Source organism: Chlorocebus sabaeus, chromosome 7 (genome assembly GCF_047675955.1).
Source record: "Chlorocebus sabaeus isolate Y175 chromosome 7, mChlSab1.0.hap1, whole genome shotgun sequence".
NCBI lineage: Eukaryota > Metazoa > Chordata > Mammalia > Primates > Cercopithecidae > Chlorocebus > Chlorocebus sabaeus.
The window spans coordinates 57,422,682-57,441,090 of NC_132910.1; the positions used below are offsets into that span (position 1 = coordinate 57,422,682).

An 18,409-nucleotide genomic window follows, 5' to 3' on the forward strand; every position below is an offset into this window, starting at 1 on the left:
GAAATATATGATTTTGGAGGAAACATTAGGACCCAAGAAACTTTGTCTGCATAGCATTTGGAACATCTCACCTTTCTCTCACAAGGCTATGCCAATAAAGTAGAAAATAAATTAGGAAAACAGGCCAGGTGCGGTGGCTCACACCTGTAATCCCAGCACTTTGGGAGGCCAAGGCAGGCAGATCACTTGAGAACAGAATTCAAGACCAGCCTGACCAACATGGTGAAACCCCGTCTCTACTAAAAATACAAAAATTAGCTGGGCATGGTGACACACACCTGTAATCTCAACTACTCAGGAAGCTGAGGCACGAGAATTGCTTGAGACCAGGAGGCAGAGGTTGCAGTGAGCTGAGATTGTGCCATTGTACTCCCACTCCAGCCCGGGTGACAGAGTGACACTCTGTCTCAATAAAGAGAGAGGAGTGGAAAGGAGAGGAGAGGGGAGGCGAGGGGAGAGGAGTGGAGAGGAGAGGGAAGAGGAGAGGAGAGGAGAGGAGAGGAGAGGGGAGAGGAGAAGGGAGAGGAGAGGAGAGGGAAGAGGAGAGGAGAGGAGAGGGAAGAGGAGAGGAAAAGAAAGGAAAAGGAAGGAAAAGAAAAAAGAACTTGGGAAAACAAAAACTAGACCCCTGTTTCTAATCTAATATCACTCCTCCTTGAGTGATACTAGTTAAACTAAACAATGAGAGGATGTATGGAAAAAATCAAGGGTGGTGAAGAGATAGGCTGCTAATGGTCTCCTGACTAGAAAAGAATATAAAATTTCTACAGTAGGGACGGGGCACACACCGTCTTTCAGAAAGCAGAAACTCCCCAGTACACCAGTCATAACCTTTATCTACTCTTTCTCCAACACCCCCAAAAGCTGCTTGGCCTTTTGAAGGCCTCAGAACTTTGTGCCAAAGTACCTTGAGACTCACTTAGGAAGTGTTTTTCTCTATAGTTCAATTTAGACAGCAACCTTTACTGAGTACCTACCATGTGCCTTGCCCTTTCAGAACTTGATTTTGACCAAAGAGAACATACACACAAATAATTCCAATAAAATATGGTGAGACTTATCAGTACAAGAGAACTGAATCTTATCTGAGATTGCGATTGCCTTGACATTACCGTTATATAAAATGAATCTTAATTTACAAACACCATGAGGACAAAGTGCACACTGTTTCTTCAAGTCATGTAATTCTGAATTATCCTTCTCTCCCTTCATTGATGCCTGTTAGTTTGTGGGGAGTTAAAGTTATTAATTGAAACCATTTTATTAGTTTCTCACCCATTGTCATGAAATTTTATAGTTAGCATTAATTTTTTTTTAAAGCATACAAGTTGAGACAAAGATACCCCTTTTAAAAAACCAACATTGCCACAGTCATTTCACTTATTTAAAATGGAGGGTTCAAATTTAATGTACAGAATACTAAAGGAACAAATGATGAATCTGAGTTTAACCTGTTTGCTAAGCTGACAGGTGAGATTATGTACACACTTAGAAACAACAGCTGTTCTGAATGAACAGTTGTCGTGGGATCATTGTTTCATTTTGACTCTGCCTAATCACTCACTTTTGGCTACATGCAGATTTAAGAGTACTGTGCAAAATCATCAACTGATTTTAAAGCCTTCTTTTCTTTTTCATTAATGCACTCTTTCCTAAGATTGTTAAGCAGAAGTAATAATCAGGTGCTTACCTCAGGCTGTCTTTACAGTTTGTCTTAAAGCAGAAAGGGATACACTTCTGCAGCCTTTTGGAGTGAGAGAAAGAGATTCAGGCTTCTCTCCTCTAAAAGGACTGAGGACAAGTCAAGAACTCGCTACCACCCTGCTGGATATCCCAGAAAACTACAGAAACCACACAGAGATCTGCATTGCTTCCTTTTCCTCTGATAGAATGAAAAGCCACTTAGCAGGCCAGGCGCAGTGCCTCATGCCTGTAATCCCAGCATTTTGGGAGGCCAAGGTGGGCAGATCACAAGGTCAGGAGTTCGAAACCAGCCTGGCCAACATGGTGAAACCCTGTCTCTACTAAAAAAAAAAAAAGTAAATACAAAAATTAGCCAGCATGGTGGCGTGCACCTATAGTGCCAGCTACTCAGGAGGTTGGGGCAGGAGAATTGCTTGAATCCAGGAGATGGAGGTTGCAGTGAGCCAAGATTGCAGCACTGCACTTAAGCCTGGGCAACAGAGCAAAACTCCATCTCAAAAAAAAAAAAAAAAAAAAAAAACAGAAAAGAAAAGCCACTGCCTGGAACCACATTCCAGAGTTGCAAATAAATTTTATAAAAGAAAAATATAAGTGAATTTTTGGTCTTTTAATTTAGCACATTATAATAGCAAAATGTAACTATATTTTTATATTTCAGCTAAAAGCAACTGGGCAAAATAACCCTGAGAATTTTCTGTGCCTCTATTCTTAAGAACTAAATCCGGGCCGGCTGGGCATGGTGGCTCACGCCTGTTAATTACAGGACTTTGGAAGGCCAAGGCGGGCGGATCACCTGAGGCCAGGAGTTCGAGACCAGCCTGGCCAACATGGTGAAACTCCGTCTCTACTAAAAAAGAAAAATAATAATAATACAAAAAATTAGCCAGATGTAGTGCCATGTGCCTGTAGTCCCAACTACACGGAGGCTGAGGCATGAGAACCACTGGGAGTCTGGTAGGCAAAGGTTGCAGTGAGCTGAGATCACACCACTGCACTCCAGCCTGGGCGACGGTGAGACTGTCTCAAAACAAAACAAAAAAATACAGTGTACTTGAAGGGAAGAAATTATTAAGTAGCATCTTCTGAAAGTTTACTTTTTTCAAAAATACTATTTGTGCAGTACTTTATTCAATTAAACAATGTTGAACTCCAGAAAAATGAGTTAGTTTTTTTGGTGGTTGTTTTTATAACTTTGAAGCAGAAGATAAAAATAAACCCACATTCTATTGCTTTTTCTTTTAGGAACACATGATTCTGTGCAGATTTGCAGACCAGACAGCTGTCCAGCTCCCACCCCAACGAAGGCTCATAGGTATGTGTTTTCACAGAGCAGCTGTTGAGTGTATTATGCACAATATGACTGGGAATGATTGGACCAAGTCTATATGGGAAAAATTTAGCAACATGAAGTCTATTTTTCAATGAGAAACTAAATATGTTCTTCTCCCAAAAACTTAATTCATATTGAAAAGGGTATTGTAACTATAACATTTTATCCTATTTTGGTTAACTTTAATACTTTTAAATGTATTTTGAATGTTTGTACATTGAGTAGAATTCTTACATTAAATCTCTTACTGTTATGATCAAACTGCAAGATCTATCAAAAGCCATGAAAGAAAATAATAAAGATTAAAAAGTCAACTATATACACCAAAATTGATGCATTATAAAATGTATACACAGGGATGATAATGTTTTCTTTCTCAGGAAAAAGGATACTTGTGTATCATTTATCATAGACCAATTTGTTTGACAATATTAAACATTACCTAAATTGGAAGACCACAGAAACATTTCAAGTTTAATAAGTAATTGATTTATTGAAGACTTCACTTTAGAAAAAGAAATCACATTTAAAAGAATAATAGCAGTTAATAGTTATACATTTAAGCACTGAGCTAAATGTTCTCGCCTGTTATCTCGGTAAATTCTTACAAATATACATATGGGGTAGTACTATTATTTACATTTTAATGATAAGAAAACTGAGACAAAAGCTTGCCTGGGTTCCTTCCTCTGGTAGATGATGGAGCTATACTATGAACCCAAATTATTTGATTCTGGACATGAAGTTCTTGTCCACTTTAGTTACTACTTCCCAGCATACTGGTGTCACATCAGGGTTTAAGATAAGTGGGTTCAGCCAAAACTCATCTTAAAATTATTCAGAGAAGCCCAACATTGGCCACCATTATATTTTTTCTCTAAATTTCCAATGTAGCCCCTTTTCCTCCATGATATACTAGAAGACAGATTGTTGTTTCTTTGGCTGAGCACCAGATGAAGCTGTTAGCTTACATTCAGAGACCGAGTTGTATGAGAAATAGTTATCTTTAAACTCTAAAATCAAAGGCAGCATAGCAAGATGCTCACACTTGGTGGCCTGAGACCTGAGACTGAAGGAGTAAGTGATTCCTTCTCTTTCTCACTGTCTGCAGCATAAACATTTGGAAATAACTCATTCTCTCCTGCCTGCAACCTCTGTCTTTCAATGCCTTTCCTTCTTGCTCCTCCTTTTCCCATCTCCAACACTTTGAATTAATCGAACATACATTTGAGGAGACTCCATTCACTAGACCCATGTCTTGGTCTGTTTCGCACTGCTATAGCACAGTACCATAGACTGGGTAATTTAGAATGAACAGATTTTTATTTGACTCACGTTTCTGGAGGCTAGGAAATCCAAGATCAAGGGGTTGGCATCTGGTGAGGGTCTTCTTCCTGCATCATAACATGATGAAAGGCATCACATGGCGAGAGAGAGAGAGCAAGAGAAGGCTGAACTTGTCCTTTTATAAGGAGCTCACACTCTAGATAATGAACCCACTACCATGATAATGGTATTAATTCATTCACTCCACCCTCTTGGCCTAATCACCTCACATTAGGCCCCACTTCCTAACACTTGCATTGGGGATTCAATTTCCAACACATGCTTTCCAGAGAATACATTCAAATGATAGCAATCCAATGAAGACATAATTAGTGTGGTGGATGGATGGGTACGTGGTAGATGTGTGTCTTAGGTATCAAACTAAAGGGGAGTAGCTGGCAGGGAAGTTGCTAGAGTGGCAGGGGGCAGGGGCTTTTGGCAATGGGAAGAACAGGGGGAATCACATTGAGAGAAAGCTGTCACGTCTACATCTCTGCTTTACACAGGCCATTCCTGTGTTCTGCGAACATTTTTAGGAAACTCCCCAGGCCCACAAAGGTAGACTACCAGCAGCTAAATTTCAGTTGTAGAGACACTTCAACATGTGAAAACATGAAATTCTTCTACATAATGGAAAAGGAAAAATTAACTGGACTGGGATCAAAGCCAAGGGTAAATGAGCTGCAATGTAAACCCCGGGTGGGTACTTAAGGAATGTAGAGCATCCCATTCTGACAGAGAGTGTTTCATTTTAAACTAAAAAGTAGATGGGAGAAACATTTACAGATGTCTTAAAGGAAAGACAATATTTTAAGGGAAAAAAAGGAATGTCAGCCATAAGGCTGTTAATGAAGCAGCGATGATTTTGCCTAAATGGAATTCTAGACATCCCTTTTTATATCATTTCTAACACAGTTTATTCTTTGTGGGATGGGCCCTTTTAAGGAAAATGTACAAAATAAACATTTTAAATGTGAGTCTCTCATTGCTAATTCTTACCTACTGATTTCACCTTTCACTGTTTTTTTCTGTGAGGATTCTGTTGTTCACAGAACTTTCCTATTTTGGTGATCTGTCTTCATTTCTGAAGTTGTTTAATTTATCAGTTTCCACTATCATTCAGTGTTGACGCATTATTATAATTGTTTAGGAAAAATCGAATGAAGTTCTGCATAGTCATTGATCTTTTTCCAGGAGGATGAAGAAGCTTATATATTGAATTTAGAGCAATTGAAAATATAAAAGTAAAGCATGGCTTTGAATATATTCAGCCCCAAATCATTTTTCCCAAGCTACTTTTAAAGTTTGTGTTTGCCAAAGGAAAACAAATTAACTGCTTTTCTTGCCAGTCAGGTTTCCTCTTTTGTCTTCCAAAGATTGTAAAGGAAATACAATACCACTATTTTATAGAGGTACAGGAGCTCGGAAAATTAAGAGTATACTACATTCAACATTACATTTCCACCTGAAATAAAAGGCATGTAATTGAGAATTTTCTCAAGTATTTTTCATTTCTCACTTCTTTACAGCCCTAAAAAACTTCAGCTGGAAAAGCTAACACCCCTTAATCAGCATGTTGTCTTAAATATTCTTTTTTTTTTTTTTGAGACGGAGTCTAGCTCTGTCGCCCGGGCAGGAGTGCAGTGGCCTGATCTCAGCTCACTGCAAGCTCCGCCTCTCGGGTCCACGCCATTCTCCCGCCTCAGCCTCCCGAGTAGCTGGGACTACAGGCGCCTGCCATCTCGCCCGGCTAGTTTTTTTGTATTTTTTTAGTAGAGACAGGGTTTCACCGGGTTAGCCAGGATGGTCTCGATCTCCTGACCTCGTGATCCGCCCGTCTCGGCCTCCCAAAGTGCTGGGATTACAGGCTTGAGCCACCGCGCCCGGCCTTAAATATTCTTAAAGGCAAATTTTTTCCCCACAACTTTACAGATAATGTAGTTTTACAGGGAAAGCAGAGAAAAGGTCTTTAATTGTATTTTTAACCAAAGTAGGAAATACAGTCTGAGGCTCTAATTTGAGATTTGCTTATAAATACATTTGAAAAGGTTAACATTCTTTAAATTATTAGCAGAGGCAAATATATGAAGTGCCATGTTTTTGTCACCATCGTCTTTCCACACTGATCAAGAATTAAATTGAAAGAAACTAAACAAGACTTAAGGGTACAAAGCATGCTCCATAGTACCTGCAGATTTTGTCACTGTATAAATTCCCTTAAACAAGCTGAAATTGTCCTGCTAGTGAAAGGGTGTCTCATAATACCATTTGACTGTATTTCAGGAAAACAGTGCATGTGCTTGGTGGATCTGGATCGAGCAAGAGCTGCAGAAGAATGTGGCTACTCCGTTCAAGTGATATCCATGGAGCCAGAGAGCTGCTCTCCCAAAAATAACATGATTGTGGGAGTCCCCATTTAAAATGAGACATTCACATTTGATATTTTGCCATCCGTCTTCACGTTGGATGCCCAGTGGCATTCAGGAGGTTCTTGGCGTAACTAGGAAACAGCATTAGCCATCTTGAACCTATTGTGCTCAGGAAGGAAAGCAATAGGAAAATCTTGGAAGAAAGGCTCCCTGCAAAGCATCACAAATGCTCTTACAATGTATGATTAAAGGACTGCTGGTTTTCATAGTGAGAATCCCCTGAAGTCTCGGCTGCCAAAAGAATAATACCAGTGGAGGTTCCATCACAGGAATAACAATTTCCTTCTCACTTCACAAGCTCTTCTGATCTTGCCAATGTGATGTTTAATTCAAAACAGTGCACTTACAGCCTTTATTTTATACTTACTTAAATATTCACATGGGGACTGAAAGTAGACTCAGTAGAGTTTTTTTAAATATATTTTTAACAATTGTACTTTTTCTATCACTTTAAAAAAATCTAGTCAGGTAATTATAGTTATTTTTAAGCTGGGGTTAGTTGAACTTGTATAGCATTTAATATACTCCTTTTAAATATATTTCTGCCAGACATGGTGGCTCATGCCTATAATCCCAGCACTTTGAGAGGCCAAGGTAGGAGGATCATTTGAGCCCAGGATATCAAGACCAGCCTGTGCTACAAAAAAATTAAAAAAATGAGGTGGGAGGATCACTTGAACCCAGGAGATCACGGCTGCAATGAGCCATGATAGCACCACGGCACTCCTGCCTGGGTGACAAAGCGAGACCCAGACTCCCAATGAATGAATGAATGAATGAATGAATGAATGAATTTCCCATAAATTACCAAATGAGACCATCACTGGTTCAAATTATTAATAATTGCAATAAATTTCCTATTATGGGAATGTGGAATTTGAGGGTCCAGTATTTTCAGGACCTTGGCCTAGATTCTTTAGAATTCAAAGATGAGTTGCAAAAGACATAATGTTTTGCCTATGGAAGTAAATCATCTAGAAGAAAAAGATTAAAGAATTTTTTTTTTTTTTTTTTTTTTTTGAGACAAAGTTTCGCTCTTGTTGCACAGGCTGGAGTGCAATGGCACGATCTTGGCTCACTACTACAACCTCTGCATTCTCCTGCCTCAGGCTCCCCAGTAGCTGAGATTATAGGCACCCGCCACCATGCCCGGCTAATTTTTTTTGTAATTTTAGTAGAGATCGGGTTTCTCCATGTTGGCCAGACTGGTCTCAAACTCCCAACCTCATGTGATCTACCCGCCTCGACCTCCCAAAGTGCTGGGATTACAGGCGTGAGCCCCCGCAGCTGGCCAAGTTATTTATGTAATACTACAATGTGTTGTCACAGAATTTGTTACTCAGATATCAATCATTTTTATTGGTATATTTCTGGGTAAAACTTATTAGTGGTGTGAGGAGTGCAGAATATGGAAGCTTATTTGAATAGTTCTCTTTAACTAAATTCTTTTTCTGCCAGCCAACATTTTAAAAGACAAATGATGCATCCTCTCTCAATGCTGCTAATTCTTTAACTTTTACATGTCTCAGTTTATTCTATATGAGATTTATTTTAATGTTTTCAACCACTGTAAAACATGTATCATGAGGAGAAAGCACTTTCATTGATCATTACTATGGATTAAAATGTAGGAATATTTTACAGGGCAGTATGGGTTGGGGTGGGAGACATATTGGAATTGTGTTTTCTGGAATAAAATTTTTAAAAAGAATTAACCATTAGCCCTGAGTATTTTAGTTATTTGTGCCTACAGATAACAACATGCTCTTTTATTCTGGACTTTCTTCTTTTAATTGAGGTTTAATTTATATACAATACAATAACAGATTTTTAAGTATTCATTTGAGATGTTTTGACAACTGTATATACACATGCAACCATCACTGAAATCAGATACAGAATATTCCCATTAAATATTGTCAGGTAAACACATTGAGAATGTTTTTTCAAGTCTGTGGCTTACCTACTTATTTTCGTAATGAATGTTTTAATTGTGATGAAGATTTAATTTACCCTTTTACTTTAATGATTAATATTTTCTGTGTCTTTTCTAATAAATTTTACCATCTCTGACGTTATAAAGATTTCTCCTAAGATTTTCTTTGTAGAAACTTTATGGTCCTAGCTTATTATATTTAGGTCTACGATCGATCTCAAATCAAACTCACATATAAAGGTAGGTGGGTTTTGAGGAATATATAGTTGTTTCAACATCATTAAATAAAAATCCCTTCCTCTCTTCATTGAACCGCCTTGGCACCTCAGTTGAAATTCAGTTGATCTGTATGTATGGTTCTATTTCTGAATTCTCTTATCTTCCATTCATCTGTTTGTTTCGATTGCTGTAGCTTTATAGTAAATCTGGAAATCAGGTAGTTTGTCTCCCAATTTTATTTTTCATTCTCTAGATTATTTTGGCTGTTCTGGATCCACTATATCCACAGATAAATCATAGAATTGGCTTATCAATTTCTTTTTTAAGTTTTACCAAAAAAGCTTGTTGGGATTTTTGGTATTGCCTGTTCTCTTCAGATTAACTTGAGGAAAATTAATGTCTTAACGAGACTGAATCTTAAAATCTATGAAGATATCTTTGCATGTGTTTAGTTCTCCTTTAATTACTCAAAAATATTTTGTAATTTTCTGTGTAGAGGATTTATTTCATTTATTATGATTTTATTTTTTTGATGTTATTACCCTGAGCTTTTTATATGGTGTTCCCTGTACTTAGAATAACCTCCTTTTACCCCTCCCACTAGCTTAATGTCATTCATCCTTCCGCTCTGAGACTTGACCTCCCTGGAATTAGGTATCTGTTATAAAATGTCTACCATCCAGACTAGTCTTCTCAGTCCTCCCAAGGTGACTCAAGGTACACCCCACCCCCACCACCAAAAACAAAAAGCCTATCTAGTAAGTATGGAGAAGAAAAATGAAAGGGGAGTCGGGCGTGGTAGCTCATGCCTATAATCTCATCAATTTGGGATGCTGAGGCAAGTGGATCACTTGAGGTCAAGAGTTTGAGACTAGCCTGACCAACATGGTGAAACCCTGTCTCTACTAAAAATACAAAAATAAGCCTGGTGGTGGTAGCATATGCCTGTAATCCCAGATACTAGGGAGGCTAAGGCAGGAGAATCGCTTGAACCTGGGAGGTGGAAGTTGTGGTGAGCTGAGATCATGCCACTGCACTTCAGTCTGGGTGACAGAGTGAGACCCTGTCTCAGAAAAATAGAAAGGGGACCCCATTGCTCTCCCACCCTTGTTCTTGGCGTGGCATTCTCCAGTTGTGATGGCTGTGGCTAGTAAGAGATATGGATATTGTGATTGCTCTTCAGGCATTGCTTTTCTATGTAAATCCTTGCCAATGTTTCTTCCCAGCCAGAATTAAAAGAGTTGGATGCAGGGAGCAGGAAGATTGTTGCAATGATAAAAGCCCAACAAGTGACCTGATCTTACCCTCGCCTTTTTCCATCAAAAGTCAGGCTACTGCTCACTGATCTCTCTCTCCCAAGGCTGTAATAATATTAGAAACCACAGCTCATCTTTCATTGACTTTTGAGCCTGACTCAGAAACAGGGGTATAATTATTAATGGCTAAACTACTTTATCTTATCTTGGGAGACACATTTCAGTCATATTAGATATCAAAACATTTTCAGGGCACATATGCAAGATAATATGTAAATAACACTAATTAAACATTTAGTTTCATTCCACAGATTTTGGCTACAGGATTTTCCCATTCCATGCTTCAAGAAAATTGCTATTAATAGAGCTTTCACATACTGAAACCTGTTTTTCTACTGACTTTCATGATGAAAATGTTTTTTCATCATGAAAAAATGTTTCTGTAAAGAGATGTTTCTGTAAAGTGATATAATGAAATTATAATAAAGTGATAATTTTTAAATTACAATTTTTTAAAAGAATACAAAAGTAGTTTGGAATTTTTTAATACACTTTTTTTCTTTTTGAGACAGGGTCTCACTCTGTCACCCAGGTGAACATGGCTCACTGCAGCCTCCACCTCCCTGAGCTCAAGCAATCCTCCCACCTCAGCCTCCAGAGTAGCAGGGACTACAGGCACATGCCACCATGTCCAGCTAATTTTTGTATTTTTTTGTAGAGATGATGTTTCATCATGTTGCCCAGGCTGGTTTCAAACACCTGGGCTCAAGCAATCCTCCCACCTCAGCCTCTCAATGTGCTGGGATTACAGGTGTGAGCCACTATAACTGGCCAAATACACATTTTTAATTACAAAGAAATACATATTTGTTGTAGAAAAGATGTGGCTAAACAAAAAGAAGAAAATTCTTAAATTCACGATGTTAATACTTTGTTGTATGCCTCCTAGACTTTTTTTAATAGACAACACACATACATATACACACACATTTGTTTTTATTCATTTTTCATTTTATAGAGATAGGAGTCTCACCATGTTGCCCACACTGGTCTTGAACTCCTGGGCTCAGGCAATCCTCCCACCTTGGCCTCCCAAAGTGCTGGGATTACAAGCATTAGCCACCTCACCTGGCCCACTCAGATTTATTTAACCGACATTCACACAGTACTTAATATTTGCTAGGCACTATTCTAAACCCTTTACAAATAACTCATTTAGTCTTTTAAGTCACTTTTTCCCCGTAATGACCCTATGAGCTAGACATCATTAAAAATCCTATTTTGCAGGAACTGAGGCTAAGTTTACACAATAAATGCAGACCTGAATTTGAACTCAGCCAGTAATTGGTAGAACTAATATTCAAATTCAGGCTATTTAGCCATCTGATCAGTATTGGCTGGGATAAACTATGATAACAAAATCTCTATGTCTTTACCCAAGAAGGATGTATTTTTCACTCATACCACATATCTGTCCAAATTGCTATGACTATTTTACATTATCATCATACCATGACTTAGCCTGACTAGTTACCCTCTGCTAGGAACATAGCTGGTCTCCTGGCAAGGGAAAAATTGGCATGGCAAACCACCAGCTAGTTATTGGAGATTCAGCTCAGATGTGATACACATTACTTTCCTTATTTTGTTGGCTAAAGTGAGTTATACAGTGCCTCCTGATATTAATGGGGTGGGAATATATAGCTTTATATAATAATGTGACATGCCACTCACAATGTAGTTGAAGGAAGAAAGGGAAGGAGAGAATGAGGGGAAAGATAAAAGTAAAAGACCATCACATATTCCAGTTTGGAAATAGAGTTCTTACATGCCATTGACTTGGTGTAGGGCATTCTCTCTAATCCATCAAAGAGAAGGAAGGCATGTGCTACAGGCATTTCCAGCTATGGTTGTCCCCACCTTATCAGCAGAAGATACGTTCCAAGACCTCTAATAGATGCCTGAATCCTTGAATGGTACTGAACCCTATATATACTGTGTTTCAGTCTGATAACCAAGATGGCTACTAAGTGGCGTGTTTAGCTTATATAGTGTGAATACACTGGACAAAGGGGTGATTCAGGTCCTGGGCTGGATGGAATGGGACAGCACAAGATTTCATCACTCAGAAGCATGAAATTTAAAACTTATGAATTATTTATTTCTGGAATTTTCCAATTAATATTTTCCGACCACAGGTAACTGAAATGGTGGAAAGTGAAACCATGATTGAAAGGGAATTAAATATATTGTTTTGTGAACTTTCACACTTACCTTTGAAAAGGAATTTAGAAGGTTGGAGAAACATAAGTGCAGTTTCAAATTTGCAAAGTCCATTTCTGACTCATATATTAATTAAAGTATTTGATCTATGCTACCAAATACTCCATTAATAAGATACAAATTTACACGCCTATGAGGAATATATAAGTATTTCCCTAAACCCTTCATCGATACAGGCATTATCAGATATCTCTTTAAGTATTGGCCAATTTAGTGGGCAAAGAATGCTATCTTGTATAAAAGTATGTGATTGCATACTTTTTCATATGTTTTGGGCAATTTATAATCTTTGAGTTTTCTAGGCAATTCTTAATTTATTTATATAATCAACACATGTATTGACCTTTGAGCCTAGGCACTGCATTTATGTCTCTTACTCATTTTTTACCTGGTACTTTCATCTCTCACATAAATTAGTAAAAGTTTATGTGTGGATTAAAGACTTTTTTATTACACTATCTTTTTTTAAGTTGGCCTTTATGGGGGAAGGTGTTGTTTTGTTTTAGTTTGCTGTTGTAAAGTATATGTCACTCTTTCTTGTGGTTTCTCAGAAAAAATTCCCCAATTAAAAAAATTCATCTATATTTTTGAAATTCTAATTCTTTAATAGTTTTAGTTGTTACATTTAAATCTTTAAACTACCAATAATTTCTTCTGGTTGGTAGTTTGAGGTGGAAATGTAATATTCTTTTTGATATTAGTTACTTTTCAAAATACCATTGTAAAAAAGCCAGATTTGTATCCGATTGATTCGAAGTGCCTTTATTATGTACTAAGTACACCTGGGACTTTCTTCACTTGCATTCTGTTCTTTTGTTATTATTATTTTAATACTTCAAGCTCTAGGATACATGTGCAGAACGTGCAGGTTTGTTACATAGATATATATGTGCTGTGATGGTTTGCTGCACCTATCAACCTGTCATCTACATTAGGTATTTTTCCTAATGCTATCCCTCCCCTTGCCCCCAACCCCTTAACAGGCCTTGGTATGTGACATTCCCCTCCCATGTCCATGTGTTCTCATTGTTCAACTCCCACTTATGAGTGAGAACATGCAGTGTTTGGTTTTCTGTTGCTATGTTAGTTTGCTGAGAATGATGGTCTCCAGCTTCATCCATGTCCCTGCAAAGGACATGAACTCACTCTTTTTTATGGCTGCATAGTATTCCATGGTGTATATATGTCCCAATTTTTTTATCCAGTCTATCATTGGTGAGCTTTTGGGTTGGTTTCAAGTCTTTGCTATTGTGAATAGTGCTGCAGTAAACATACATGTGCATGTGTCTTTATAGCAGAACGATTTCTAATCCTTTGGGTATATACCCAGTAATGGGATTGCTGGGTCAAATGGTATTTCTGGTTCTAGATCCTTGAGGAATTGCCACACTGTCTTCCACAATGGTTGAACTAATTTACAATCCCACCAACAGTGTAAAAGCTTTCCTGTTTCTCCACATCCTCTCCAGCTTCTGTTGTTTCTTGACTTTTTAATGATCGCCATTCTAACTGGCAAGAGATGGTATCTCGCTGTGGTTTTGATTTGCATTTCTCTAATGACCAGTGATGAGGTTTTTTTTCATATGTGTGTTGGCCGCATAAATGTCTTCTTTTGAGAAGTGTCTGTTCATATCATTTGCCCACTTTTTGATGAGGTTGTTTATTTTTTTCTTGTAAATTTGTTTAAGTTCCTTGTAGATTCTGGCTATTAGCCCTTTGTCAGATGGATAGATTGCAAAAATTTTCTCCCATTCTATAGGTTGCCTGTTCATTCTGATGATAGTGATAGTATCTTTTGCTGTGCAGAAGCTCTTTAATTTAATTAGATCCCATTTGTCAATTTTGGCTTTTGTGTATTGTTGCCATTGGTTTTGTTCTTTTAGTCATGAAGTCCTTGCCCATGCCTATGTCATAAATGGTATTGCCTAAGTTTTCTTCTAGGGTTTTTATGGTTTTAGGTCTTACATTTAAATCTTTAATCCATCTTGAGTTAATTTTTGTATAAGGTATAAGGAAGGGGTCCAGTTTCAGTTTTCTGCATATGGCTAGTCAGTTTTCCCAACATTTATTAAATAGGCAATCCTTTTCCCATTGCTTGCTTTTGTTAGGTTTGACAAAGATGGTTGTAGATGTATGATGTTATTTCTGAGGCCTCTGTTCTGTTCCATTGGTCTATACATCTGTTCTGATACCAGTACCATGCTATTTTGGCTACTGTAGCCTTGTAGTATACTTTGAAGTCAGGTAGCCTGATGCCTCCAGCTTTGTTCTTTTTGCTTAGGATTGTCTTGGTTATACAGGCTCTTTTTTGGTTCCATGTGAAATTTAAAGTGTTTTTTTTCTAATTCGGTGAAGAAAGTCAATGGTAGTTTGATGAGGATAGCATTGAATCTATAAATTACTATGGACAGTATGGCCATTTTCATGATATTGATTCTTCTTGTCCATGAGCATGGAATGTTTTTCCATTTGTTTGTGTCTTCTCTTATTTCTTTGAGCAGTGGTTTGTAGTTCTCCTTGAAGAGGTCCTTCACATCCCTTGTAAGTTGTATTCCTAGGTATTTTATTCTCTTAGTAGCAATTGTGAGTGGCTGTTCACTCATGATTTGGCTCTCTGTTTGTCCATTATTGGTGTATAGGAATGCTTGTGGGTTTTGAACATTGATTTTGTATCCTACTACTTTAATGAAGTTGCTTATCCGCTTACGGAGTTTGGGGGCTGAGACAATGGGGTTTTTCTAAATACACAATCACGTCAGTGCAAACAGACAATTTGACTTCCTCTCTTCCTATTTGAATACCTTTATTTCTTTCTCCTGCCTGATTGCCCTGGCCAGAACTTCCAATATGTTGAATAGGAGTGGTGAGAGAGGACATCCTTGTCTTGTTCCGGTTTTCAAAGGGAATGCTTCCAGCTTTTGCCTATTCAGTATTATATTGGCTTTGGGTGTGTCATAAATAGCTCTTACTGTTTTGATATATGTTCCATCAATACCTAGTTTATTGAGTGTCGTTAGCCTGAAGGGGTGTTTTTTTATTGAAGGCCTTTTCTGCATCTATTGAGATAATCATGTGGTTTTTGTCATTGGTTCTGTTTATGTGATAGATTACATATATTGATTTGTGTATGTTGAACCAACCTTGCATCCCAGGGATGAAGCCAACCTAATCGTGATAGATAAGCTTTTTAATGTGCTGCTGGATTTGGTGTGCCAGTATTTTATTGAGGATTTTCACATCAATGTTCATCGAGGATATTGGCCTGAAATTTTCTTTTTTTGTTGTGTCTCTGCAAGGTTTTGGTATCAGGATGATGATGGCCTCATAAAATAAGTTAGGGAGGAGTCCCTCTTTTTCTATTGTTTGGAATAGTTTCAGAAGGAATGGTACCAGCTCTTCTTTGTACCTCTGGTAGAATTCGGCTGTGAATCCATCTGGACCTGGGCTTTTTTTGGTTGGTAGGTTATTAATTACTGCCTCAATTTCAGAACTTGTTATTGTTCTATTCAAGGATTCAACTTCTTCCTGGTTTAGTCTGGGAAGTGTGTATGTGTTCAGGAATTTATCTATTTCTTCTAGATTTTCTAGTATATTTGCATAGAGATGTCTATAGTATTCTCTCATGGTAGTTTATATTTCTGTAGGATCAGTGGTGATATCCCCTTTATCATTTGTTATTGTGTCTATTTGATTCTTCTCTCTTTTCTTCTTTATTAGTCTGGCTAGCAGTCTATCTATTTTGTTAATCTTTTCAAAAAAACTAGCTCTTGGATTCACTGATTTTTTTTTTTTTGAGGGGTTTTTTGTGTCTCTGTCTCCTTCAGTTCTGCTCTGATCTTAGTTATTTCTTGTCTTCTGCTAGCTTTTGAATTTGTTTGCTCTTGCATCTCTAATTCTTTTAATTGTGATGTTAGCGTGTCAATTTTAGATCTTTCCCACTTTCTCCTGTGGATATTTAGTGCTATAAATTTTCCTCTAAACACTGCTTTAGCTGTGTCTCAGAGATTCTAGTACACTGTATCTTTGTTCTCACTGGTTTCAAAGAACTTATTTATTTCAGCCTTAATTTTGTTATTTACCCAGTAGTCATTCAGGAGCAGGTTGTTCAGTTTCCATGTAGTTGTGCAATTTTGAGTGAGTTTCTTAATCCTGAGTTCTAATTTGATTGCACTGTGGTCTGAGAGACTGTTATGATTTCCATTCCTTTACATTTGCTGAGAAGCATTTTCCTTCCAGTTATGTGGTCGATTTTATAATAAGTGCTATGTGGTATTGAGAAGATTGTATATTCTGTTGATTTGGGGTGGAGAGTTCTGTAGATGTCTATTAGGTCCACTTGGTCCAGAGCTGAGTTCAAATCCTGAATATCCTTGTTAATTTTCTGTCTCATTGATCTGGCTAATATTGATAGTAGAGTGTTAAAGTCTCCCACTACTATTGTGGAAGTCTAATATAGTGTGTCTCCCACTATTATTATGGGAGTCTAAGTCTCTAAGAACTTGCTTTATGAATCTGGATGCTCCTGTATTGGGTGCATATATGTTTAGGATAGTTAGCTCTTCTTGTTGCATTGATTCCTTTACCATTATGTAATACCCTTCTTTGTCTTTTTAAATTTTTATTGGTTTAAAGTCTGTTTTATCAGAGACAAGGATTGCAACCCAGGCTTTTGTTTTTTTGTTTTTTTCTTTCCATTTCCTTGGTAAATATTCCTCCATCCCTTTATTTTGAGCCTATGTGTGTCTTTGCACATGAGATGGATCTCCTGAATACAGCACACCAATGGATCTTGATTCTTTATCCAGTTTGCTAGTCTGTGACTTTTAATTGGGGCATTTAGCCCATTTATATTTAAGGTTAATATTGGTTTTTTTGTCTGTTTGTTTTGTTTTGTTTTTTGAGACAGATTCTCACTCTGTCATCAGGCTGGAGTGCAGTGGTGCAATCTCAGCTCCCTCTGCCTTCCAGGTTCAAGCAATTCTCCTGCCTCAGCCTCCTGGGTAACTGGGACTATAGGCACGCGCCACCATGCCCAGCTAATTTTTTTGTACTTTTAGTAAAGATGGGGTTTCACCACGTTGGCCAGGATGGTCTCAGTTTCTTGACCTCATGATCCACTTGCCTCAGCCTCCCAAACTGCTGGGATTACAGGCGTGAGCCACCACTCCTGGCCAAAGGTTAATATTGTTATGTGTGAATTTGATCCTGTCATCATGATATTAGCTAGTTATTTTTCATATTAATTGATGCAGTTTCTTCATTGTCGTTGGTCTTTATATTTTGGTATGTTTTTGCAGTTGCTAGTACCCGTTTTTCCTTTCCATATTTAGTGCTTCCTTAGGCACTCTTTTAAGGTAGGCCCGGTGATGATAACATTCTTCAGCATTTGCTTGTCTGTAAAGGATTTTATTTCTCCTTCGCTTATGAAGCTTGGCTTCATTTGGCTGGATATGAAATTCTGGATTGAAAACTCTTTTATTTAAGAATGTTGAATGTTGGCCTCCACTCTCTTCTGGCTTGTAGGGCTTCTGTAGAGAGATCAGCTGTTAGTCTGATGAGCTTCCCTTTGTGGGTAACCCAACCTTTATCTCTGGCTGCCCTTAACATTTTTCCCTTCGTTTCAACCTTCATGAATCTGACGATTATGTATCTTGGGATTGCTCTTCTCGAGGAGTATCTTACTGGTGTTCTCTGTATTTCTTGAGTTTGAATGTTGGCCTGTCTTGCTAAGTTGGGGAAGTTCTCCGGGATAATATCCTGAATTGTGTTTTCCAACTTGGTTCCATTCTCCCCCTTACTTTCAGGTACACCAATCAATTATAGGTTTGGTCTTTTCACATAGTCCCATGTGTCTTAGAGGATTTGTTCATTCCTTTCATTCTTTTTTTCTCTAATCTTGTCTTCACATTTTATTTCATTAAGTTGA

The 18,409-nt window shown here is 37.9% G+C and overlaps 1 protein-coding gene across 3 annotated transcripts in view; it reads left to right on the forward strand.

The window, feature by feature from the left end:
- Positions 1-8,871, forward strand: part of GSTCD (glutathione S-transferase C-terminal domain containing) — a 133,447-nt gene extending 124,576 nt beyond the window's left edge. For all 3 annotated transcript variants that reach the window (XM_007999448.3, XM_007999443.3, XM_007999446.3), the window contains 2 exons: positions 2,947-3,016; positions 6,644-8,871. In XM_007999448.3, coding sequence (XP_007997639.1) covers positions 2,947-3,016; positions 6,644-6,780 — 207 coding nt within the window. In that variant the 3' untranslated portion in view covers positions 6,781-8,871. The remainder of the gene's footprint in view (positions 1-2,946; positions 3,017-6,643) is intronic.
- Positions 8,872-18,409: the final 9,538 nt, after the last annotated feature.